The sequence below is a fragment of the Oreochromis aureus genome, linkage group 1 (assembly GCF_013358895.1).
Source record: "Oreochromis aureus strain Israel breed Guangdong linkage group 1, ZZ_aureus, whole genome shotgun sequence".
NCBI lineage: Eukaryota > Metazoa > Chordata > Actinopteri > Cichliformes > Cichlidae > Oreochromis > Oreochromis aureus.
In genome coordinates, this window is record NC_052942.1 from 11,038,251 (window position 1) to 11,064,406 (window position 26,156).

Sequence of the window (26,156 nt, forward strand, 5' to 3'; positions counted from 1 at the left end):
AGATGGTACAGCAAAACAATGCATCTCATTTCAATGCAGTGCAATACTGTGTAACTGAGCAACTGTCTTGCATTCCAAGTGGCAGCAATCCATTTTTAGACATGCAGAGTATTTGCAAACGAGTACAAGAATATTACAAAGGAGACAAATGGGCTTATTTGACTTCACAGGTTTATTTGTGCCAGAGAGATATTCAGTGAAAGTTTAACAATTGTTTTCTTGTGTAGCAACGCTTTGGACTATGTCACTGATTTATAGCATTATGAGATGTAATGCTATTTCGATTTCGATTTAATATAGTGAACTTAATCTAGGATGTTACTTGTTAGGGGAGTCAGAAGAATTCCTCAAGGCATTTCTGTTCTTCTATCTCTAATCTATACGAGATGTAAGACTAGCAAAAAAATGTAACTGCAAAAAGAAAACCTTGTAAGGGCACAAAGTACATTTTTAATCCTAGTATTGTTTTCTTTGAAAAACAAGAAATGCAGGAAAACAGTAGCAAAGTTTTCAGCCATCACCATCAGGTCGGTCTAATGACATTGTAAGACGTAATGGTTATATAGTTATCATCCTTCTTAGATCACTAATTGGGAAATTTTCATATTGTGTTGCAGTACCAAATGTACAATAGACTCTTTTCCTTCTGTCAGTTTTCATCCCTCTTGCACAGCACTTGCCATTCATGGTGTAGTAAACAGTTTGATTAGTAGTAATTTGCATTCCAGTCTCAGTGGATCAATCTGCATTTAGGTGCTCCGTATTTCTGTCACTTCTCCACCTTCATTACGTGTTTTCATGTTCGATTTGTGGCGACTGAGAACCCAAGTGTCATTTCTCCTTATGTTCAGATGTTTTTGAAAGAAAAAGTATTTGTAGTCTTGTACCTGTTGTGTTTGGTACAGCGCAGCAGTAGTTATGAAAAAGAAAAACAAGGAAACATTTACACTTTAGGTGAGATATATTGCACAATCCTCATCTATTGACTCAGCCTCCTCCGGCAGACTGACATGGCCTCGTCATGCACAGAGTGACAGAGCAATATTTTAAAAAATTGCAACAGTGTGCCATTTAAATTTAATACAATGTATCTATATTTCAGATTATGTTTAAACACATCAATAACTTTATTGAAAAAAAAGTTGGTTCATTTTTTTTTTCTTTTCTGTGTTCCTATTGGTCAAACATATAACTTCATAACATTTTAGCACATCTTGACATTCTTAAGCAACAGAGCATATTTCAGAAGCACAACAGCATGAGTAATGTTTGTGTATGACATTCCTGAATTCATTAAAAATGTGCAAGTGGAAGCACGCCAGCTGGAATATAAAAATCACAAAGGGTGACTAAGGAAATGATAAAAATCCACTAAGGCAGCTATGAAGTCATTCAAATAAACAGCTACTGTTTATGATTCAAAGTCATTTTAGGAAAAATTGAGCAAAAATATGTTTTAGGCTTCCAAAGAATTCCTTCTGCTTTCACCTATTTTGCTAATAATGATGTTATTCAATCAGTAGTATGTGTTTAGTGGTGTATTTTAAAGTATTATATAGATAGTGATATTTCTGTTGGATGTATCTGTAGGCAAAAAATAAAAAATAAAATAAAAATCTCACAATTTCCATGCAATGTAAAAATGTTGTCGTACGACTGTTTTGGGTTATTTATTATTAAGTACAGAGTCAGGATGAATCAGAATAAATTCAAAAGGGTGAAAACATGAAAATTATTTCAGATTTCTTTTCTGTCCGTCAGCCATATTGTTGGCTACATTGGCTTTAAAGCAGAACTATGAATGTCTGCTTGTAGGGTGACATTCTTAGTTCTGCTGACAAAGCTCCTGAAAGTTTTTCCAAAAATCTACCGTCAACTAAAACTACTGGATGTTCTCAAGAGAGTTGTTGGTGGTGAAAAATAAGATATACACAGTAAAAAATCCCAATCTCACATCAAAGTGGGTGGAAAGAAATCACGAGAGTGCATTAAGTGAGGAATCATGCTTGCCTGCAGATGAAGAGATGAAAGGAAGCATGATTGATTCTCGGCCACTGGATTAGATATATGATTCTATCAAAAAAGCTTTGAAACAAAGTTTAAAAAACTAAAATATTTATCTATTTATCTATCTATGAATACAATATTAAAATTATGAAGAACGTTTTTTATGCAAGCCGTAAGTCTGTTAAGGTAATCTTATTCTAATTCCTCAAGCACCTCCAAAATAATTGGTTTGATGGCCAATTCTTGCATGAAGACAACCTGTTTCTACAAAAGCTCAGAGACCCATGCTAGCCACTGTACTATAGACAAAATGCCAGCTTACAGGCTCTTCTTGAAATGGTTTTTGCATAGTTCAGAGTTGTGCTTTTGGTCATTGTCCTGTTGTAACGGGAAATTGGTTGCAATCAAGTGGTGCTGACAGGGTATGACATGACATTGCAAAATGGAGTGGTAGCTTTTCTTGTTCAAGATCCCATTATCCCATCTCTTTGCTGGTAATCAATCTTGTAATTTATCACCAGCAGAGCAACGCATTTCTCCACCATTCTTGACAGATGTCAAGCACACCTCTAGCATTTTTTCATTTCCTACTCTCAATCTTCTATTTGACCCAAACACCTTAAGCTTAGATTTGTCTGTCCATAACACTTTTCCTCCTGCCCACTCTCTGTTTGTTTCCCATCCTAATCTTCTCCTTTTATTAGCCATTCTCAGATATGGCATTTTCTGTCCTAAGAGATTGAACATGACTGGCGGAGGATGTGTGTTTGATTTTACAGCTAGAAGTCATCTGACAAAATTAATACACATAAGTCAAAATGATCACACAAAGAGAAAATTAGAGACAAGAGAATTTCTTTCTTATTTTCTTTCCACACAATACACAGATTCAGACTAAATAACAGCATGCAAATATAATACAGTTCTGTTTAGAGTTTACTGCCACTAAACAGAATAGAACAGAGCAAGATATGCCCGTGGATGGAGAGCGAGAACAAAGCAGTATGCCCAGTTGTTTATCAAAAAAAGTTGCTACATTTGACACTTAAAAAAAGTTGTCAAAGGATTCCTCAAGTCTAGAAACAAAGTCACTGAGTTGTCAAAAACTATGTGAACTGAAGCATGATAATCACTCCTGTGAGTCAGGGGAACGTAAGATACCAAGCTGAGGTGCTTTTCATGTCCACAAAAAAAAACAAAAACCTCTTTATCCCAAATTTAAAAACACTATGGGAACAAATACTTTGATATTCATGTCTAAAAGTGGCCAAACCCACTTTCAACAAGCATCAAATTATATGGTGATGGGACAAAAGGGTTTATTCTGATATTAGCATAGCACCCAAGCATATATCATGCTAACCCCATCACATATTTTCTTTGTGAAGATTACCAAGTTGTGATTTGTATAACTGTGTCACTATTACACAGTAAGTTGTATCATCAATTAATTTTTAATGTACTCTGCAGAGTTTCGACCTCCAGTTTTTCAGTGTAGCTGTGTTTCATGTGAGTAGCCCCTCTGTTTTGCAAGTAAACAGGATAAAGCCCGAGTACAAGTAAGCAGGCTTTGCAATTCAAATCCCGGAGATGATTCAGCTCTAATCTGCGTATCAACAGTGGGAGTGACAGCTGTTAATGTAAACAATCCAGGATTTTTAAAAAATCTACAAAAATTTTAGGAGAAGGAAAGGTTCCCTGTACCTAGATACTGGTTTAAACTGCAGGACACACTTTGAAGTTCTTTTGTTCACAAAAAAAGCCTAAATATATGCCTTTTGTTTGTGTGTGTGTGTGTGTGTGTGTGTGTGTGTGTGTGTGTGTGTGTGTGTGTGTGTGTGTGTGTGTGTTTGAATTTGCTGGTGCAACTTTACAAAAAAGCTACCCAAATGCACTTTTTAGTGACTATGTAGCTGTGGATGTGACAACCAGCAATTACACTACGGTGAATTATTATGTTTGGGGAGGACGGGCTGATGCAGGCCAGTAGCTATCAGTCTTTCAAAGGCAACACATTTGGCTGCATCAACTGATGCAACTGTGGTAGCATCTAAATAGGACAGATGCTAGACAGCATAAGGACTAGGACAAGTAGAGAGAAGCACTCTGAATATAGAAGCATAGCAGCCGTCATCATATGAAAGACTTGCCGTGTTTTACTTTTTTAATTTTCTTTGTATTTCATATAGATTTAGGGGGTATTTTCTGCTAAGATTACAAACCGCCATATGCCTACTATTGAACACCATTGTGTCAGTCTTGCCTCATTATTATTCTTTATCTTCTGAACCTAACAGGAAAAGAGCCAAGTGCAGAGTGGAAAATTCGACACAAAGCCCACACACGACAATGACGAGGCAGAGGGAGGCAGCAGCAAAAAGACAAAGCCCCATAAATACAACTGAGAGGACGGCATATCAACGGGAGCGCAGATCTACTGCATTGCCTGAAGGATCTTTCTAAGAGCACATACTCGCACACTTCTACAAAACGCGTGCACACACACACACACACACAGACACACACTCACTTTTTCGACACACATGCACACATGCGCATATCAGCATCGTTAGCAAGAGCTGAGACACTGGAATTGTCAACAAATTTCAAACTGTCATCTAAAAAAACCTCCATAGTAAAATGGCATGCGTTTAGAAATTTTTTTCAAAGGTAGCAATGGCACTGGTAACTTGTTTCATGATCGTTCATTTGTTGTTTACTTATCTGAGTTTTGTTCCGAGTGAGGACACTGCTTTCTAAATGTGTGATCTTTCTAGAAAATCCCTTTGCACTGGTGAGGTCTGACACTGTATCCTGTGATAAGTATATCAATTGACAAATAAAAAAGTACTCCTACCACTACTATTACTACTACTACTACTACCCAACTTAGAATATTGTTTGTCACTCATTGTAGCAAGGTTAATTTACTCCTCCACATTTTGAAATATAGAGGCTCAAGTTGGCTGGCCAACTGTTCAACATTTAATATTTCAGCACTCTTTCTGCCTTTAACACTCCAGAGGCAAAGAGCCAAAGACTCACAATGGGTCGTCTCCCTGAGAATGTGCCATGCACTGAGTAGTAACTCCTAGCTACATGTATCTGTGTTATCTGACCTTTCTGTGTCCTTTCAATAAATTGTAATTTTCAGTAAATGTGTGAAGAATAAATGGTTATTTGTGGGAAAGAAATTAGTGAGTATGTTTGTGATTAACGGCAGAAAACATTTCTTGTCGCGAAGAAAGTTCCGGTTTTTCGCCCTGTGAATATGAACTGCTCGAGGAGACACCGGTTGATATATTTAATTGGTTATCGAAACAGTGTATGTATTTTTTGGATTATAAACATCTAATAATAAATATGAACATATTTATATCAAAAAAGCGCACTTGAGGTTTTCTTCAAAGAAATCCTACAGCTTTATTACTCATAGCCAAAAAAGGTTTTTTTTAAAAGTAAATTTGCCATGGACAGTTATGTCTCAAGCAAAAATGTGGCTGGGTAAAAACGGATTCAAATTCAATAAAGCTATACTTACGTTAAGCCTTAGTGAGTTCACTTTCAATATAAAGCAGAAAATAGGGGGGAAAAAAACTGAAAGTTCTCATGAGGTTCATGAAAACAGCCAGAGTTGCACAAAGAAGCTTGTACACAAAGAGGAATAATAGAATTAAGACATGCAATATATATTTTATAAAAGGCACCACCAACATCCCATTGTCTCATCAGTCTTGGTATGCAGTGTCATTTTACAGTACTGTCAGCATTTCAAAAGCTTCCACATATTAAGCATCACTCTCAAATGCTCAGACTATATTGTTAACTATAAAAACACATCTGTGGCTCCTTTAAGAGCTTTGGAAGCTCACAACTGTGTTAAGCAGCTTTATGGTCACAGCATCCCCTTCATGTGATACTTGGCTATCATCACCGAATTCAACAGTGACCATGCTGGAAAACATTAGCCGACAGGTGGAGAATGCTATTTTAAGATGCACAATCCATCTTTTCTGTAAGTTTGACAGCTTTTCCCAGGTCGTCTCTGTGTCTTGCTGAGAAGTGAAGAAAAGAAAAGGACCACTGCCAGGATTTGGAGACCCAGGGTGCATCCTGCTAATGGTGACATTACACCTCGGAGCCAACTGTTTCCAGAGCATTGGAAAGAAGAACTATGGTAAAGTTTTCCTATCAAACAGACAAGCCTGAGGTTTGATCAAAGTGGCATTGGAGTGTCTGTATGTCATATTCTTTTTACTGCCTCCTATTCACTGCTGATAATGATGTATTTTTCAAGGACAGAGAGTCAGATTTCATTCGTAGCTGACCTAGACAGGGGACCTATTCTTACATCCAGCCAAATAGAACTGTTCAATGTGAATACAAAGTATTGACTGCTGTAAAGTTAATGCAAATTTACTTTACTGGGTAGAGATGTTCTAAGAGATGATAAAATAAAGGTAATGGAATCCCACACAGTGTTAGCATTAAGCTTTGTCCTTGAGTTCGCTACATTCTTTCTAGTTAACAAAGTTTTATACAATTAAAAAAAGCACATCGCTGCAAGACAAGTCAGTCTGTAGGCTGTTAAAATATAACTCTTTACAATCTTTGATTTTCCTAGGCTATAGATGCCAACCTAGAAATTCTTTTTAAAAGCACCAGTGTTGGTGTTAACAAATGAAACTCTGAGACCATAATGCAGGTTGCAGGTCCAGAAGCCTGTCTGTGGAACTTGTGCAGATACCATTTGCCTGCTGGCTTTTGTTTACACGTCCCCAATCATTGGAACAAATGAGGCTGCAGCAGGCCTATTGTTGTACCTGCAATAGCAGTGGTCACTCCATATTTTGCTGTTTAAAAAAATACACCATTTTCAAAATAAGCTGCCAGCATATTTAAACTACATGGACTTTTGACTTGGGTCCCTGGGGACCCCTAGAGTAATTCATTTTGACCCAATATAAAACAGCTTAAATAAACACACAGTCAAGCAGCCCTGAGACATCACTTCTCCAGTGTGTCCAGGGTAATACCCCTGGGCTTCTTCCCAGTAGGTCAGAAACACCTCTCCAAGGAGGTGCTTGGGAGGCATCCTGGTGAGACACCTGGACCACCTCAAATGGGTCCTTTTGATCTTGGAGGTATCCTTCCCAAATTACCAGTGTTCTCACCCTGTTTTTAAGGCTTAGTCTAGTCACCGCTGAGAGAGGCTTATTGCAGCCGCTTCTATCTGCAGTGTCATTCTTTCTGTCACTACTCAGAGCTTGTGACTATAAGTGACAGTAGGAACAAAGATCGACCCGTAAGACTGACAGGTTCACATTCACATTCAGCTGATGCTGTGTTAACCCATCTGTCAATCTTCTATTCCACTCTCCACTCATTTGTGAACAATATTCCAGAATACTTGAACTCCTCCACTTGCGGTACGAGTTAATTCCCGATCTGGAGTGGGCACTTCGTTTTCTGAGACCCAGAGCTTACTCAGACTCAGAGGTGCTGACTCTCATCCCAACCATTTTACAACTGGCTGCTAATTGATCCATTGCCGTAGGACAGGGAACCTAGAAATTCTGCCCATAAATATTATGAACAGACTCACTGACAAAGGGGAACATGGTGGAGATCAACATACGCTAGGAGTGAATCTGACTTATTGCTGACAGTTCAAACTAAGTTCTCACTATACTTTAGTTCTACAAGGATTGGAAATAATGTGTAATGTTTCGTCTTTAATAAATAGGAGCTAACTATTGGGCAAACACTGAGTAAATAAATAGTTCCATATTCACCAGGTTAGTCCTTTTTTCAGGTCCTCTTGTTCCCATGTTCTCTTATAAGTTGCTTATAAAAGATGGGTGTAGCTGCTGTGATGTGAAACCCTGTTTTCTCAACATTAGCATTTTCTACACTATTATACTGTTTTTTGGGTGCAGAATATTTTGGCAACTGATTGGAGGACACATACTAGCATGGCAAGTACACTTTTTATTCTATATTTTTAAATAGCGCATCCAAAGTCTGTATGGGTGCATTACACAAATGGCAATACACTTCTTCCATGTCATCAAATAATCACAGATTATTGATCACTGGAACTAAGAGCTAGGACACTTGGAAACTATAGCTACGAGAAAACTAGGAGTAGCGAGGAAACCAAAAAGCACAGGGAAAACACACGGCAATGTGGACAATGCGACAATGAGCAGAAAGAGACTGAGGACTTGAGGATGGGAAACAGGAGGGAACACAGCTGAAACTGATCAAACAGGGAGGAAGCAAAACTGAACACATTGAACACAGGATGAGAGACTGTCAAAATGAAACAGGAAACACACTAAGACGCAGGCTAAGGCTTGATACTGGGACCAGGGGAGAAACAGACGTGGAAACATAGCCGACTGGAGAAGAAAGGGAACACAGAACACGGACACAGGGGTTAAACACACATGAAGACAAGACTGACTAAATGTGGAATCTGGACACAGAGGAAGCAAGGAAACAGAACCATGAATAACACTAAATCTAAGAATATTAATAAAACCAGAAAACACATAAACGTTGGGTCACCCACCCAGGACCATGACAGATACAGTGTGTAACAATGAATAAAAATCTGACTTGTTTGTTCACAAGAAAACTTTCAATTTGACCTTCAAGGGCATTTTCAGTTGAACATTCAATCCTGTACAAACAAAATAAAAGGGTTTTGTTATGGCTCTAAACTCTCTCTTTTTTTAAATCAATAACTTCTGTTTGCAGCAGACGTGGTAAAATGTTCACTCCTTACAAAGCTGAGAGCAGCAATGCTTTCAAAAAACTTCACACACAGCATCATGTTATGCTGCACATTTACATTCCTGCAATGGTAGCTGCAGGTTACTTATGTGTGCTGCAAAATGTTATTAATAATAACAATGAAAATCTGTATTAGGGAAAGTGTCAAACAACAAATGTATCTGCCCTTTCACAAAAACATTCATTTCTCTCGTGGTTGTTTATTTTCAACCTTCATTTCATTTCACATAAATAAATCTTCATAAGATTTTCCCGATCCCCCACCTTTTCTTTTGGTTCTATACGTGCCAGCTTCATAATCATAATTGTGCAGATGCATGATGGTACAAGGAGCTTGCATTCAAGCAGTGATGATGGTGAACATTCGAACTAAATAGCAATGACAAGGCAAAGAAACAAGGCAAAGGCCTTCCAGACAAAGTTGATGAACCATCCAAGTTTTTCACTCAAAATGCTCTTTAACAGCTTCCATAGGTGATGAATTCATTGACACTTTGGGAAGTAAAGTGACAGATGTGTGACCAGACAAGAAAAAAAAGGCATGTAACCAAAACTGGAGCACATAATTAACTTAATTTTTTCAGTTAGTGACTTTATAGGTGATTTGCTACCTAACCAAATACCCAGGGCGGACAAAACATAATAGATTAAATAGATGGGTTTTCTTGTGCAATATGTTACTGATACGATGGTACTAAACCAATTTCCTTACCAACTGGACTTCCCAGAGGCATTACTTGATGGCTCCTTTTTATCAAATGCATGGCAGTAATAGCGAGCAGAAGCTTGCCTCTAATAAAAAAGAAGAAATCCTGCAAACATGGTTGAAGAAGTCATGAAGAACCGCCTGATCAAAACTGGTCACATCATGATGCACAAACTGAACTTCAACAGATATTTGTTGGCAGTACTTCAAAATGTAGTGGAGGTCTAGTGACACAAAAGAAGGGAATGTCAATCAGATTACTGAAATGAAGAAATTAAACCCACATCTCTTTGTCTGTCTTTTGTTTTCTTTGTTGACATCCGGGTAACTGACAGCTAATCTGGTTACTGAAAGGTTGTGAACACTCACACACCACCCAGTATTAGCAAAGCCCCTTTTTTGTTGTTCTTTTTACTAAATAAATAAAACTTTTGTGCTGTTTATCTTTTCTCTACTTGTAAATTCTGCTTCACTTGTTGCACGGTGCCCTTAACATGTGGGACTGTTGCAAACATTCCCACTCCTTTGATGTAACCATTAAAAGGCTGTGATGCGAGCAGTTCACTGTGTAGGCAGGAAGCTCACAGGGATGGAAAATCCGCTTCAGAGTGTGAGGCCTTTTTACATTTTTATCCTTCACTAGCTTGAGAATATTTTTATTTATTTCCATTTATTCATGTGATGAATTACAAACAGATATTCCTGCTTTTTGGGTTATATATTCCCTCTAAGTTATGCATTGTAGATGACTACATATCACAGAATCACTATCAATAGTTATACCGCATTATGGTCCACACATTATTCTTCTGTTATTCCCAGCACTAATATTCTTAAATAAATGTTATGTTGAATCTGTTAAATAATATCTGAGGGTATGGATAAGAGGGAAAAATTAAACAACTTAAAAGAGCAAGTTAAAAGATGACATTCTCATACAATTATAAATGGCTTACCAGGACCACAGATATATTTTAAGACAGCAAAGGTCAGCTGTATTATGACAGTGAATAGCCCACGTCTTAAGCTCAGAAACCTAATTAAACACTCCTTCTAATTACGCAGCCTGGAACCACGTCTTCTTTTTAAAATTCTGCTGTTGGGGGTGATACCGCATTGAGACACATGCGAATGACAGCAAAATCTTTATAGAGCGTGCACAAGTATGTCAAGATTGCCCACTTCATCTCCTCTTTTCTCCACAGCTCTTAAAGCTCAGCTTGCTAATGTTCTGAGAGAGTAAATGATTTTAATGAGGTACAGGGTAGTGATGGAAGAGCTGCTTTGCACACCCATCAATTCTAAGCATGGTGGAAAGCAACCCTGAGTCAGAAAACTGATACAGATCATTTATAAGCAGTTATTTTAAACCTGTTTTGAGTACCAGAATAAGCACAGTGAGGGAGTCCAAATGGGTAGATGTCTGTCACAGATTAGTTTTGACTTTTAATATTCTGCTATGAAACACCCATAAATACCAGGACTCCTACTTGGCAAGCACCACCCACTTGGCAGCTAATTAGACTACAGCAGTAGGAAACTACTTCCAAATACAAATGTCTTGTACCTCCTTGTACCCCCAGGTGTTTAAAATGCGTTAATTTCCTCAATTTTACTCAATTTATCACCAGCTAACCAATTAGGAAATCCAATTACTGGCATATGAATTCTATGCAAACAGTGTCAGTGAATTAGAATATTGTGAGCATTGCTCATGAACAAAGTTTTACATGAAGCTTAATCATGAACTCAACAACCATTATTTTGTACAATATTTTATTGCTATGTAAACCTAAAAGCCTTTTTCTCCTAAGAATGTATGTTATAGTAGTTTAATGACAAAGATTCATCAGGGCTATACTATTGTAAGATCCAGCTTTTTGTTTATCTGTAGTTCCATGTATGAGAAAAACGCTGATGCTTGGAAGGTGTTTTTTTTTTTCCTTTTATCTTGTTCCATTTCAGTCCATCTCTATTTTGCCAATATCAGCAGCTTCCAGGCTCTTGGACCTACTTTCTGGCTGAGTGTGAAACATTCTTTAAGACCAGTCTTTAACGTTCAGGGGAGTGTAAAAAAGACATTTCAACAGTTAATCGCTGTTGGAGTTGCTGACTATTCTTCTTTCCATTCTGATTTGACACCTTTTTAAGTAACGTGTTATGTTTGATCCTTTAATGGTCAAAACCTACTTTATTTAACAGTGCAATTCAGGGAGGCTGCTGCCACTATAGGCAAAGTCTATGGTCTATTGTCTATTGCTAGTTCTTTCTCTGCAGTGCCAGAGAAAGAACTAGCAAAAATTAATTCTTCTGAACTGCTCGATACAACAGCCTATTGCTTTATTCCATATTTGGACAAGTGTGTATAATTTTTTTTTTTAATGAGATAGCAAATTGCAGGTAACAGTTTGAATTTCTTTGTTCAAACGGCACCATCAGAATTAACCAAATGAAAAAAAAGTTTAAAAATTTTTATGATGCTTTGTTTTTTAGTTCCCAAATTACTCTCATTGTATTGTTCATATTGGGTTGTTATTTCAGAATAGATTTTTATATGTCAAGGATAAAACATTTCTGGACGGACTGTACTGTTGTTATTAAACCCATGCACGGAAACACACACACACCCACACACACACACGTACACATAAAACCGTTAAGGTCAGTTCTGTGATAGAAAGGGAGGCACACTGAAGTACTTATTTAACTATTAATTTCTGGTGTCTCAGATGCAGTTCCTGTTATTTCTTCAGTTGCCTTCTGTCACTCATTATGTATTGTGGACACTGAGGTGTGGCAGGGTGTGGCTTGGGCACGGCAGCAGGGGAGGATGAGACACACCGGAGCTCCATCAGCTCATCACGCCTCCCCCGTTCAAAAGAGTGTGCAGGGACCTGGGGGTTGTTGTTGTTGTTGTTGTTGTGTGTGGCTGTACCTGGAAGGCTGCATCCGAGTGTTTTGAGAGCAGCAACCGGGAATAAAGTGTGTTAAACGAGCAAACTATGTAGTCAGGTCCATGATTCCAGTTAGAGAGGCCTACTGACTTACAGCCAGAATGAGATGAGTGAAGAATATATGGAATATCAAATGAACATAGAATTACCAAGGTGTATCGTTTGTTTTTAATTACTAAAACTTAAATTAGACAATTAATTATTCTCCATGCACTATAAAATAAAAATGTTTTTAACAACCCAAATGTGAACAATATTACTTCATTTGATTTAATTATTTATATAACCGTTATTCACAATAAAAGTAGTCTCATGGTGCTTGATATTGAAAAGGAAAGAGCCTACAAAAGAGAAAAGAAGTCCCATCCGTTGCTGGGTTGGGTGAGGCGGAAAGAAATGATAGAAATAAGGAACACAGAGAGACTACAAGGAACAGACAGGTTAAAAAACACAAATGGCATTAGAGAGGGAATGGTACAAGTTAGCGACATGCAATCGCATTGGGAGTGAAAGAGCAGAGTTGGAGGTCCACCAGCAGGCTGACTGTATAACGACTCAGAGAGGATTTCGTCCTCTGATCCATCGCTGAGCTTTATCAAAAACCTTTAAACTTAATATTTAGAGTAGAGGGGGTTTGTGCTTCCCAACGTCATCCAATCCAAACTAGGGGCTGAAACCACAGCAAAGCCTGAGGGGCTGAGCTGTCAGTTTCTTTGTCTGTGAGGAGAAAGACTTGAAATTCAATTCTGGATTTAACAGTGAACCAACGAATAGAAGATAATATGGGAAAATATAATCTCTCTGTCTAGTCCATGTTAGGAAATATTTTGGACGTATTGAAGGCTTTACAGTGAGTTTTTAGGAGAACCAGATAAAAAGGAATTATAGTAGTTTTTTAGGACCATCCAGGGACAACATGCTTCTTGTTCAGATGAAAAAAGGCAGGGCTGGATATTTGTTCATGTGCCAGTTAGGACATAATGTTCAAGAATGTCTCTTCAGGTTTGTCATACTGTACAGTACTGAAGGCCAAGGCAATGTCATCCAAATTAAGGACCTTGTCAGACAGAGATTTACCTGAGATTAAGGAATGCATTCATACCATGAAAAAAGTTGCTTCCAGCACAGAACTCAACTTTTGTGTCTGAGAAAGTTTTCCCATTTAGATGGCCTAATTGTAGTTTATCAGATAAAGACTATTTTGTCTTTGCTGCAAAATGTGATCAGCTCTTTAGTACATTAGCAAAAAAACTCATTGACAATGATGATGGGCAGGGGACGGCAGCTCTGACCATGTCTGGTCTAATAAAACTGGCAAGTTGAGCCGGTGCAGACTCAGCAGCACTTTCAGATAAGTTTAACCAGGAGTTTTGCCAATAATCCAACTTTTCATTCATATTTTAACTCTCCCTGTAGATATTGGCAGTTAACCATGCCATATATTGATCAAGCCTTTTAACTAAGCTCATTTTTTGCTATCAATAATACACTTTGTGAAAAATCAGGATGTAGGCTTGTGTTTTTGAGGTTATGTTGTGGGGTTTTTTAGAGAGACACAGGACAACCACTGCCAACATATGCTTATGTGGGCATATAAAGTATTTATATGAAGTCTAAAACAGCAATGATATTAATCAACTTAACACTGGTGGGAACATTTTTTTGCTGAATACTGCAATTATTTTAGTTTTGATATTTTATGAGCAATTTTCCAATAAAAGGTATTTTTTATAGTGTTTTATTGTTTCTTTTCCCAAAGAAATGGCTTGAAATTTTTCATCCACCATTGTCATTTTCAACTAATAATAAATAATTGTTGGTAATACAGTAGTTATTTATTTAACCGTAGTAATAATAATATTTTTTACAATTATTTAGCCAGGAAGGGGTGCAGAAAGTAAAGATGTCCATGTAAAGTGCAGAAAGGCAGACCTTAATTATTTCATCTGAACTGAGCAGTACATTGTGTATGTTATGTGAGAATTCAGATAAAACTTACTATACAGTTTCTGTAAGGCAAAATAAATCATTATGTTGATTATTTATCAAGTTATTTGATCAATTATAACAGATATAAAATGTATACACATCCAAACAAACAAATGTTGTTTATTTTATTACCATGAGAAGCACAAATTTGCAGGGGGGGTGCAAGTAATGTACTAGCAAATAATACAATGTAAGCATGGGTTTCATACATGGGTTTCTCTGAAAACAGTGCAGCACTTCAGATAAAAGAAACAAGGCTGGAGAAGTTGTAAGTTGTGTGAACTTTAATTTTTTTAATATTTAATTGCTAATTGCTCATTGCTAACGGACCTGATAAAACCTTATTTATTGGGGTATTTCAGTCTGTGCAACTGGCAGTGAATTAACCAAAATGAGTATTTAGTAGGGCCCCTTTATACTAGAAGTTAGATTCAGGCACTATGCAACGGAGAGCTAAGAGATCAGCTAGCAGCAGAATGCTGTTGTGCATTGCAAATAGAACATTGAAATAAAAATAAAACAAGCAAATAAACATGCAATGCTCTATATATGAAATCTCTAGCTAGCACAAGTAAGCAGGTACTGCCCGTCTTGGTGCCTTACACTGGGTTGAGAAAAAAAATCAACTCTCTTAAATATATTCAGCCTAATTTCTTTTAATTCACTATAATTTATACTCTCTCTGTTTTATCAGCACTTGCAATAATCATTTTATGGTCAAAAACACTATGTAAGCACATAAGCCTCAACCATTCTACATTAACTTTTAAGATCTCTAATTTTACACTAAATTATATTAAATAGAATTGATGTAATTATAAAGTATAATGCGAAGAAAAGGACAAAGAGTACAAGACTAAATAACAGTAACTAATTTCATATATTAATCTGACTGAAAAAAAATGGACACTAAGTTTTAAGGAGAAGATCAACACCCCAATGTCCTTTTGATTCTAAATGCTTTATACTCACACCCATTTTTTGGTTATATAAACTCTCATTTTAAAGCCAGTGTGAAAGCAAGATTGTAAAACACATTCCAGCCTTGGCAAATTCTGAAGCTACAGTGATGAGCACTTTGCAAATATCCTCTGTCACACAATAAAGAATCCTTTTCAAATGAGCTATGAAAAGAAAAATAAATAAGAAAGTAATTACCATTAAAAATATTAATACACAGAATGTCTCTGACTGTTCAGAGTACTCAGCTTTGATGGTGTTTTCTACTCATTTATGTACAATTCATTTATTAGAGCAGAACGTAGTGACTAAAGGACCATGTCCCTGCTGAAAAAACCTTCTTAGCTCACTAGTTGCCTAACATGTTAAGTGGTTTGGACAAGGCTGTAATCATAATATATACTAGGAGGAGAAGCATCAATGCAGTTTCCACCAATTCTAGTATGTGTACCACAGTTCGAGGGCTAATTTATCAGACTGGTATTAGAGTATCTTAGCAGAAGCATTTGTTCAGCAGTAGGTGGTATTCTCAATATAATATATATTATGCTATCTTTTTATTTACACTTAATCTGGATTAAAATGTGAGAAAATGTAAAGTTTGAATCAATTAACGGTGAGTTATTGTTGGGAAACTTTTTTGTTGTTGCTTCAAATCAATTAACACTTTACTTTAGCCAGGAAAATGGAGGTTTAATGTCAAAGCATTAATTTTAAACTGAAGAAAACACAAATTTGGGCCACCATTAAGTTACACAGGTGATATAGATGCACTGGTTTCATGTGTCAAATTCCAGGTGACATACATGAAACATGGCACATGAAACAAATGCAATCTGAGAACATAACATCCCATTTGCAGGGGGATGATGAAATGAACATAAATACAGGAAAATCAAAAGAATCAGAACTTAGAATAAATGTATTTTAAAACATATAGATGTTAACAACTGCTATATGTGTGACGACCTTCATGCAAAATTCAGTTTTGCCCAGCTGTTAAAGAGGAAAAAGTGTACATGCAGACATATATACATAAATATTCTATATTTATTATAATAAGATGAGAAGCATCTCAAAAGATGACTATTTCACGCCCTAAAAGTATTCAACCACAAAACTAAAGGAAAAAATGCTATCTACCACGGGGATTCTGTAGCTTTTGTTATCCTATGTTATCCAGATTTTTTCAAAGAGGAAACTGGGTTTCTTTTTTTCTTTGACATCTCATAACAAATTTTCCTTCATTTCCATTTCTTTGTCCCTGTCCCAATCAGTGGAGTGACTGTTCAGTGTTCAGTTCTATGTTATGTAACGCTGCAGACACAAGCACTTCCTACAGGTGAGAAAGGCCACACTTGTGGTGCAATCATTAAAAGTAATCACAAGGAGGTTTTTGGTGCCACACTCTCATTGCAACCATTTTCAACGAGCAATATCAAGCACCCTCCAGGAACCACTCGCCAGCCAGAAACCCTCGAGACTGGTGATGCTGTATCACCTTTAGTAGGCAGAGAACTCTCAAGCAATGTGTATATGATGTCACATGAGAAGCCTCTTTAGGTTTAACTACTTTAGATCTAACTGGCATCAATGGGCAGAAAACCTCCACCCACTAACCATAGCCGACAAATAGCACAAACTACTAACTAGTGGAGACAGATGACACAAAGACATGCATTAGTGGCATACGTACGCTTGGAAAGTAGAAAACAGGAGAATAAGGGAGAAGTGCTTTGTATCATAAAAGGTACTTGTGTGGCCTTGGCCCATACCAGCAAAGCAAGGCAATGGTTCAGGGTCACTTGAAAGAGCCCCAACTACAATCTTTCTCAAAAGCAAGCCTTTAAACCTGTGGGGATTCTGAATTAGCCTTTTGTAAAATCAAGTCTTTTCCCAACCCCTGATTTTTCGACAATCTTTAAAAAGCAGATTTTAAGTTATGTATCTGAAAAATGAAATAAATTAAAAGACAATATAGAAAAAGAAAAATGCAGTTCTGTTCAAATATTGCGAGCCGTGCTTCATTTCTTTTCTGAAAACCTTTCAAAATTGATCATAAAAATTTTTATAAATTTTTTCAATCCAGTCATTGTAACAGACCATTTTTAGAGGGATGTTTTTGTTTGGTGAGCCACTCAAAAGCAGTCTATAAATCATTCAAGCGGAAAGTCATCAAACTCATCAAAGTGCTGAACCAATGTTGTGTCTACACATAACTGACAATTAAGCAAAGAACCAAATTTAAACTATATCTTTGTTACTAGCAAAAGTGTGTGATTTGTTACAATTTCTTTAGTTGAATCTATGAAAAATGCTTCTAGTCATGGTGTGCCGTGTGTCCCTAATTAGTTTGAGGAAACTGGAAAGGACAAAAGAAGACGTGGCAGGCCTAAAACATTATCTACAGTTGATGAACAGTATTTAAAAATCATCTATTTGGGAAATAAGAAGATAGATAGATAGATAGATAGATAGATAGATAGATAGATAGATAGATAGATAGATAGATAGATAGATAGATAGATAGATAGATAGATAGATAGATATAGCTGTATAAAGTATTACTACACTTTAAGATAACAAAAAGTCAAAAGAACAACTCCCAGTGCACTCTAAAGGCTACAAAGGGTCCTACTCTCCAGTTAAAATGTTATACAATCAGGTGCTGAGAGCAGCCTGAATATTTTTAGTAAACAACTGGGTACAATTAAAGTTTGGATGAACACCATGTTTCATGGAGAGCAGACATTCTCCAAAGACAGCATTTAAAAATAGGCCGTAGCTAAAACACAGTTTTTTGAATTATTTACAAATAACATATACATGTCTTTGTGGAAAATTGTGCACTTCAATCTTAGAGGTTGCAGAAAGAAAGAAAAACACTCATTAAAGCCCACTGTCGTCAGAAATTTATAACTATTGTTAACTTCCTCATTAAATCTAGGACCATAAAAACACACCCCAGAGCAGCCGTGCATCTGTGTAATCTTCAGCAGCTTAATGCAGAACAAAACACAGTAATGGTCGAAAGCATCTTTCTCAGCTTTCAAGCCAGTTAGCACTTGCAAAGCAAAAGGTATTACACACTGTGCAACCAGTTCTGCTGGGATTGAACTATTTGAAGATATGTAATGTTGTTACTGATAGGTTTGTAGCTTAAACCTATTCGCTGGAACGTTCAAGACAATTCAGCTACACAGCAAAAGCGTTGAACACCAAGTAGGAAAAGTTCTTTGTGTTACTCATATATGAGGGAGAGAACCACGACAAGCGCCGTTCCTTCGCTTGACCCCAGTCGTTCTCGTTCGCTCCCCCATAACACTGCTCTTTTATTGAGGTTACATGAATATACATAGGTTCATTAACATATGACGTCTACATACAAACAAAGAGTACCTTGCCTGTGCGTGTGTGTGTGTGTGTGTGTGTGTGTGTGTGTGTGTGTGTGTGTGTGTGGGGTCAGAGTGTGACCCCATAAATGACTTCCCTAAACCTGCTGGTCTGGAAGTCCAGCAGTTCATCTAAACAAAAGGCACTTATACTAAAACAGACATAGATACGTTTATCCTACCACAAAACAGTAAGAGAAGGTACGACCTCTCCCATGCTCCCAGGATGTGGGTGTGAATGCCAGAGCATTCTGGAATGCACACAAAGTCTTTGCAGACTATTAAGGATCAAACCTCTACCAACATGACATTGATTATACAACTCTAAGCATATATGAGTAGATATTTCTAAGCATAAATGACAATCAACAATACAAATCTAACAGTTTTATGTAATATTAAGCAGTAGCCAACTTGCTTTTTGCACTTTTATCTTGATCATAAAAAGCTGTTTGTTAGTTACAATGTCTGGGGAGATAATAATAATAATTTTTTTAAAAGCCTGATTTTCTGTTACTTTCCACCTCAGCAAAACTCATTTCAGTTAAAAAGATAATAAATAGCATTGCATCCACCCAAACCCAGTACCTAAATGTTACTCGATGCTGAACACAAACACTTTCATCTGCTCCACTGATTTGGACAATTAAATGGACATAAGAATAGAATAGAATTAGAATAGAATTCAACTTTATTGTCATTGCACATGCACAGGTACAGGGCAACGAAATGCAGTTTGCATCCATCCAGAAGTGCTTTAGTGATATAGATATATTACAATATATATTAGCAATAATATAGATATGCAAGTATATTACAGAAATGGGTCTATTATGGTATGTTATAATGTACACGGTATGAAGTGTGTTGTGAATATTCTATAACTATAGGTATGTACAGGCTGTAGTGAGTACAAGCTATGTACAGGCTATGAACAGGATATAAATATGAAAAACTATACAGAATATGAAATAAATAACTTTACAGAAATCTGAGTTATACAGCTATACAGAAATGGGAACTATGCAAGTTGTAAACAGTTGTAAGGTTAAAAATTATTGTATGTACAGAATGATTATTTACACAGAGCTATACAGTAGTGCAGTTAAGATAAGTGAGGGTGTGGGATAATTTCTACAGAGGCTGTTTAAAGTGCTAGTGGTTGTGAGTGGTGGTTCAGTCCATGTTATTATTGTGTGTTTGAGGGTATAGTTGTCCATTGTGGGTGTGTGTATGTTCAGTCCATGTGTTAACGTGGGTCAGATGTCAGGAGGCAGAGTTCAGGAGTCTGACAGCTGTGGGGAAGAAGCTGTTCCGGTACCTGGTGGTCTTAGTCCGGAGGCTCCTGTAGCGCCTCCCAGAGGGCAGGAGGGTGAAGAGTCTATGTGATGGGTGACTGGGGTCTCTGATGATTTTCCCAGCCCTTTTCAGACACCGCTTCCTGTAGATGTCTTTTATGGCAGGAAGTGGTGCTCCGGCGATGTGCTGGGCAGTTTTCACGACCCTCTGCAACGCCTTCCGGTCCGAGGCAGAGCAGTTCCCGTACCAGACTGTTATACAGTTGGTCAGGATGCTCTCAATGGTGCAGCGATAGAAGTTCACCAGGATGTCTGAGGAAAGGTGGTTCTTCCTCAGAGTCCTCAAGAAGAAGAGGCGCTGGTGAGCCTTCTTGACCAGCTTGGAGCAGTTGGTCGTCCAGGTGAGATCCTCGGAGATGTGGACTCCCAGGAACTTGAAGCTGCTCACACGCTCCACAGCCATCCCCTTAATGTGGATGGGTGGATGTGGGTCAGCATTCCTCCTGTAGTCCACGATGAGCTCCTTGGTCTTCTCGGTGTTAAGCAGCAGGTTGTTTGTGTCGCACCACTCAGCCAGACGATCCACCTCCTCCCACATAAATGTGTAAATGTGTATATATGTGCCTGCTGTTCTGAGATCAGACATTGGCAGAGAGTAATATTTTTTTTTACACTGATTATTCAAAAGGAGCTCACAGGTCAGCACAGATGTCTTTTTTCTTTTCCTTCCTTTCTTTCTGAAGATTCTGCTGATGCTAATACGAGTTTTATACACCAACTGGACAAAAAAAGCATTTAATCTGTGTTCTAGATAACACCTGGGAGAAGAAAAACATGTCACTGTCGCTGATAATGTATTAGATTTGGAAGTTTTATAGACTGCTTCACTTCACTGCAGAAGTATTTTAGGTTACTCTAGTCCATTAGGCATTAGACACCTCCGCAAGACGGTATAAAGACTCTTTTACAGACAAGTTTTTTTGTGCTTCATTGCGGAAAGTTACAGTTGTCATGCTTACAGACTTTGACAATGTGGCAGAAAAAGATGCAAGTCAGGCAAATGTTGTCAATAAGGACTTTGTTTCTGTATGAAGTCCAGTAAACTCTGACTGTGAGGTAGAAAGCACAATACAAGGATTTCCAGCTTACTTTTTATTGTTATTCATTCAAATGTTTTTTTCCTGCTATGTCAAAACATCAGCTGTGAGAAGGACTTTTGGTATAGTGGCATGTAATTTTAATTCAGATTTAAGTCAACTCAGTCTGAGCAAAGGTCTAAATTTAACATTTAAAACTAGTTGCATTTGAAAAATAGAAACGGTTTATTTTGTATGAGAAAAGGGAAATCACTAGCAAATAATTTGACAGAAACACAGAGCATGGTCAAAGTTGTTACAGATAGTGTTTTGGAAAATGGGTGGTTGGTTACTAACACATATTCGCTTAACAAACAGCATAATTCCTTCCATCATCTGCTCTGGTGTGGTCTCCATTACCCCTGCTTTTGTAAAGAGTGGTCTAGCTTTTGCAGTAATGCTGCTTTTATTGTTGACACAAAAAAAAACACATCATAAGACTGATCCATAGAATACATGTGCCATAAAACTACATAAATGAAATAAAAAAAAGATTAAAAGGCTGTTTAAAGATACACTGGAAGCTAATTCTCTCTGAGATCATCACTGTCAGTAGCCCTGTTAACATTATTAAAGTTACTTGATTTAATGTTAATGTAAAACTATTGATTATTGGGGCTTTTAGGCTATTGAACTCAAAGTGCTTTTCGATTTGTACAACCCGAAATGGTAAAGCAAAATTTATACCACTGAAAAACTGTAGAACCAAAGATTGACAATCTCATCTACTATACTTCCCTTAAATTCTGGGCCCAATCAAATATCGTCAGTAACTGGTGGTTAATGACATGGCTGACTGCCAGCAGCTTAAAGATGCTGTCGAAACGGAGGTCAGATGCATGTAGGCGGTGGAATTAGGGCTGCTGTCTGCTTTGGATTTTGAAACGATCAAAGTCCAAGCCTTTGTGATCATGCAGCTGTCGTTTTCACACAAATTAATTATGTTTTCTGAACATTATTCCTTTGTTTTGTAAACTCAAGTAAATCATTTTTATTTTTTTTTACTGAAAACTGGCATAAAACATGTTTTTTTAAATGAAAACTGTTATTTGTAAGTTATGTTTCAAAAACTGACCAGCCTAATTGTACTGGTGTAACTAATCAAAAATGTACTGCAACATCACCTGACTTTAATATTTTAATTTAAAACCTTAATATTGATAAATTTCAGTACTGAATAACAATTTTATAATACATATAATTATTTGTGCTAAACCTAGTTTGCACATATATCCCCCTAACATGAACAACATAAAGGAAGTTAATAATAATACTTATAATAACAACAATAATAACAGTGCTCAACAAGAGCTGCTGTTGCAAACATGAAAAAAAGAAACTGGCTGACTGTAAAGTCCATAGAGTATGAGTCAAATCATGTATCTATTGATGGGAGCACTGCTAACCCACAGGAAAACACTGCCATCTGGATTGAAATTTTTCAGAAGTGGACAAAAAAGGTGCCCTCTCAGGATGTTTTGAATTGCAGTGACGCTATCCTATGAAGGCACAAGTGGACCCAAACTATGTAAGCAAAATGCCATTCCACAGCATAACAGCGCCGCCACATCCCTTTGTAGGAGTCAAAGGTTCAGAATTTCCATTCTTTTGCCTAGTCTGTACATAAATGTAGAGTCTTATTTCTGGTCCATTCCTGCAGAAAAGTGACTTCAGAAGATACAAATCTCGATTCGACTTTCCAGCTTTGTCTTTGCACATTTATTTATTCCTGTCAAAAGGTCTTAGTATATGTTTCCAACTATTCTTCTATGATATGTATCGATCTGACATCATGTCAACATGTATGAAGGTCACTTCACTACAGCACAGTGTACAGAGAAGACGGTGTGAGACGACCACACAATATTGCTCTGCTGTGGCAACAGTGAATTTCATAAGAAAAACCTGAGTTTAGAGAAATGCAAAAATTGACATGTGACCTCATCTAAGTACTATAAAATGCTTTTTTCCCCTATGGGAAAGCCAGTCAGTTTTAAGTTAATTAGATTGTTAAATGGAAGGGTGTCCATCTGACCTTCCTTTGAGGCTTTGTTGGATTATCAAATATGCATATCTATCTATCTCTCTATATATACATATATATGGTGAATCTTGGTCCCAGGTGTTCCCCAGGTAAGCGCATGCACCCGAACATCCATGTGATGTAACAGAAAACACGATACAGCAGACCACACCACCTTTTTCTGTTGCTCTGTGGTCCAGTTCTGATGCTGTATCAGTGAGCTTTGGCTGTCCGTGACCCTGTTGCTGGTTTATCCTTCATCGGACTGCATTTGATCACCACAGACCGGGATCATACAACTTTGCATACCTAAGCAATTTGTCCAAACCGGCTTACTTGTTTGGTAATTTTCTAATTGCACTTTCATAAATCTTTACATTTAACATGGTAACTAAGGCCTGTATACAGAACATAATAATTTTATTAGATGAGGTATGGCTATTGGCATCAGACAAGATCAAGATTAAATCTTAGAAACTTCCTGGTCAGAAGCCACTGACATTTTATTTCCTTCTTGTAATAAGTCCCCACACAGGAAGCGTACAGCCTTTCTGATATGATGCTCAAAATGTCAAAGCACTTCTTCACTCAAGCTAAAAAAAATCTGACTTTGATAAACTGAATGTCACTCTTACTCCAAATGCAACAAAGCTTTTCAGGCACAGATTTTAGTGTTCCCCTGGTGAATAACCGTTTGGAATCATAGAAATATGTGGAGTAGTAACAAAGACAAAGTGTGTTCATCTCAGTGGTAGTGAGCTTCACCTTATACTCCCATTATAACTCATCGCTTGTTAAGCTTATAGAGAAGAACACTGAGTCTTAGTGTGCTTTTACAAGTTTGGGGTCATTGAAGGTGGAGGACTTCTCTCTGCCATAATCTTCCATATCTGATATTGAAGTAGACAACCGAAAGGATCCAAATGTCTGGTGACTTCCCTTAAAACCCCCAGGGTGATGGCTGAGCTTTTACAGGATGACATTAGAGAGTATAGGAGTGCACAGGAGAAGTCAAGCACTGCTGTGAGAGTGCAGTTTATAAAATGGATCTACACATTCTTTATAAGGAACCATGACTAGACAGGAAAAAAGTTTTAAGCCTAATGATCTGTTCCTTCACTCACACTGACATTTCTTTGGACTTCCTATCAGTAGTTCTAGTGAAAAGATCTGCATAGCCTCTCAATTTTTTATTGAATTATGAGGAAACAGACCTTACTTGGCCAATCAATTGTCAAATTACTTTTGAGCTTTGAGATTGCTTGATTTAAAACACATTGTGATGTTTTAGAGAAGTTAAAAAAACAATTGAAATTAAATTGAACTAAATTTCCATTTACATAAATTTTATCTCTTTTATTGTTTGGTGAACTTACTAGTGTTGACTGTCCCGGTAATTGCCAACTGTGATGGACTGTTTTCCTCTTTGGGGAGGCCACTAATGAAACTTTCGTGCTTTGGCTGACTTCCAAAACTTGCAATACAAATACAGAAAATATAAAATATAAAAAAAGCAAATTCAAACAACAACAACAAGCACTTTTATTATTGTAAGTTATTATTTTCTGATTGAATAATTACTAACAATTATTCTGTAAATGAAATTATGAAAGCAAGTTATTTCTTTAATAAAAGAAATAAAAAGTATGAAAAGTTTTTATATTCTATATTCTGGTGGATAACCTGCTGATTTGTTGATCACGACTCAAAGCAATATCACAACTATGACTTACTTGATTAAACTGTTAACAAAAACGTCAATTTGAGCCTGCTGGGCCTGAACACCTCCCTTTGCAACTGGATCCTGGACTTTCTGACGGAGAGACCTCAGACAGTCCGGATCTGTAACAGCATCTGCAACACCGCCACACTGGGGACTGGAGCCCCTCGCTGTTCACTCTGCTGACTCATGACTGTGCAGCAATGCACAGTTCGAACCACATTATCAAGTTCATGAAGAATGTGGACAAAAAAGAACACATAATTGTTGACTTCAGGAGAGCATAGAGAGATCACTGTCCACTTAACATGGATGGATCCTCTATGGAGGTCGTCAAGAGCATCAAATTCCTTGGTGTTCACCTGGTAGAGAACCTCTCCTGGTCCCTCAACACCAGCTCTATAACTAAGAAGGCCCAACAGTGTCACTGCTTCCTGCGGAAGCTGAGAAAAGCCCGTCTCCCACCATCCATCATCACCACCTTCTACAGAGGGACTATGATGAGTGTCAAGAGGAGCTGCATCATTGTCTTGTATGGTAACTGCACTGTATTAGATCACAGGACCCTACAACAGATAGTGAGAACAGCCGAGATGATCATTGGAGTGTCACTTCCCTCCATCACAGACACCTATCACGACCAGCGTTGTGGAGGACCCCACGCACCCCTCACACACACTCTTCACCCAGCTGCCTTCTGGCAAGCGGTACCGGAGCATTCCGGCCCTCTCTGCCAGAGTGTGAAACAGTTCCTTCCCCCAAACCATCAAACTCCTGAACACTCAGTGACTGGACTGACACACGCACACACCTTCATAAACCAAGTAACTTTTTGCACAGTGCTCAGTCTTTTGCACAACCCACTGTCATCATTGCACTTTTCTATAGCACTGTTTTGTCTGGTGTTGCGCTGTCTTTGTTGGGGTTTTTTTTGCGATTTTTGCACATTGCACTTTATGTAGCCCTGTGTTGATTGTCTGTTATATGTCATATGTAGCACCATGGACGTTGTCTGTTTCACTGTGTACTGTACCACTGCACATGGTTGGACAATAAAGCCACTTGACTTGACTTGACTTGAGTTTTGAGTACTGAAAGGATGTGAATACATTCAATTCACATCCTTTCAGTACATTGTTTGCATGTATTCTGAATTGCTTTTTTTTAAAA

The 26,156-nt window shown here is 37.6% G+C and overlaps 1 protein-coding gene across 1 annotated transcript in view; it reads left to right on the forward strand.

Annotated features, from left to right (window-relative positions):
- The window catches only part of luzp2 (leucine zipper protein 2), a 147,197-nt gene extending 141,996 nt beyond the window's left edge, over positions 1-5,201 (forward strand). Inside the window, exon 12 of the mRNA XM_031751500.2 lies at positions 4,305-5,201. Within this exon, the coding sequence (XP_031607360.1) occupies positions 4,305-4,412 (108 nt within the window). The 3' untranslated portion in view covers positions 4,413-5,201. The remainder of the gene's footprint in view (positions 1-4,304) is intronic.
- The last annotated feature ends 20,955 nt before the right edge of the window (positions 5,202-26,156 follow it).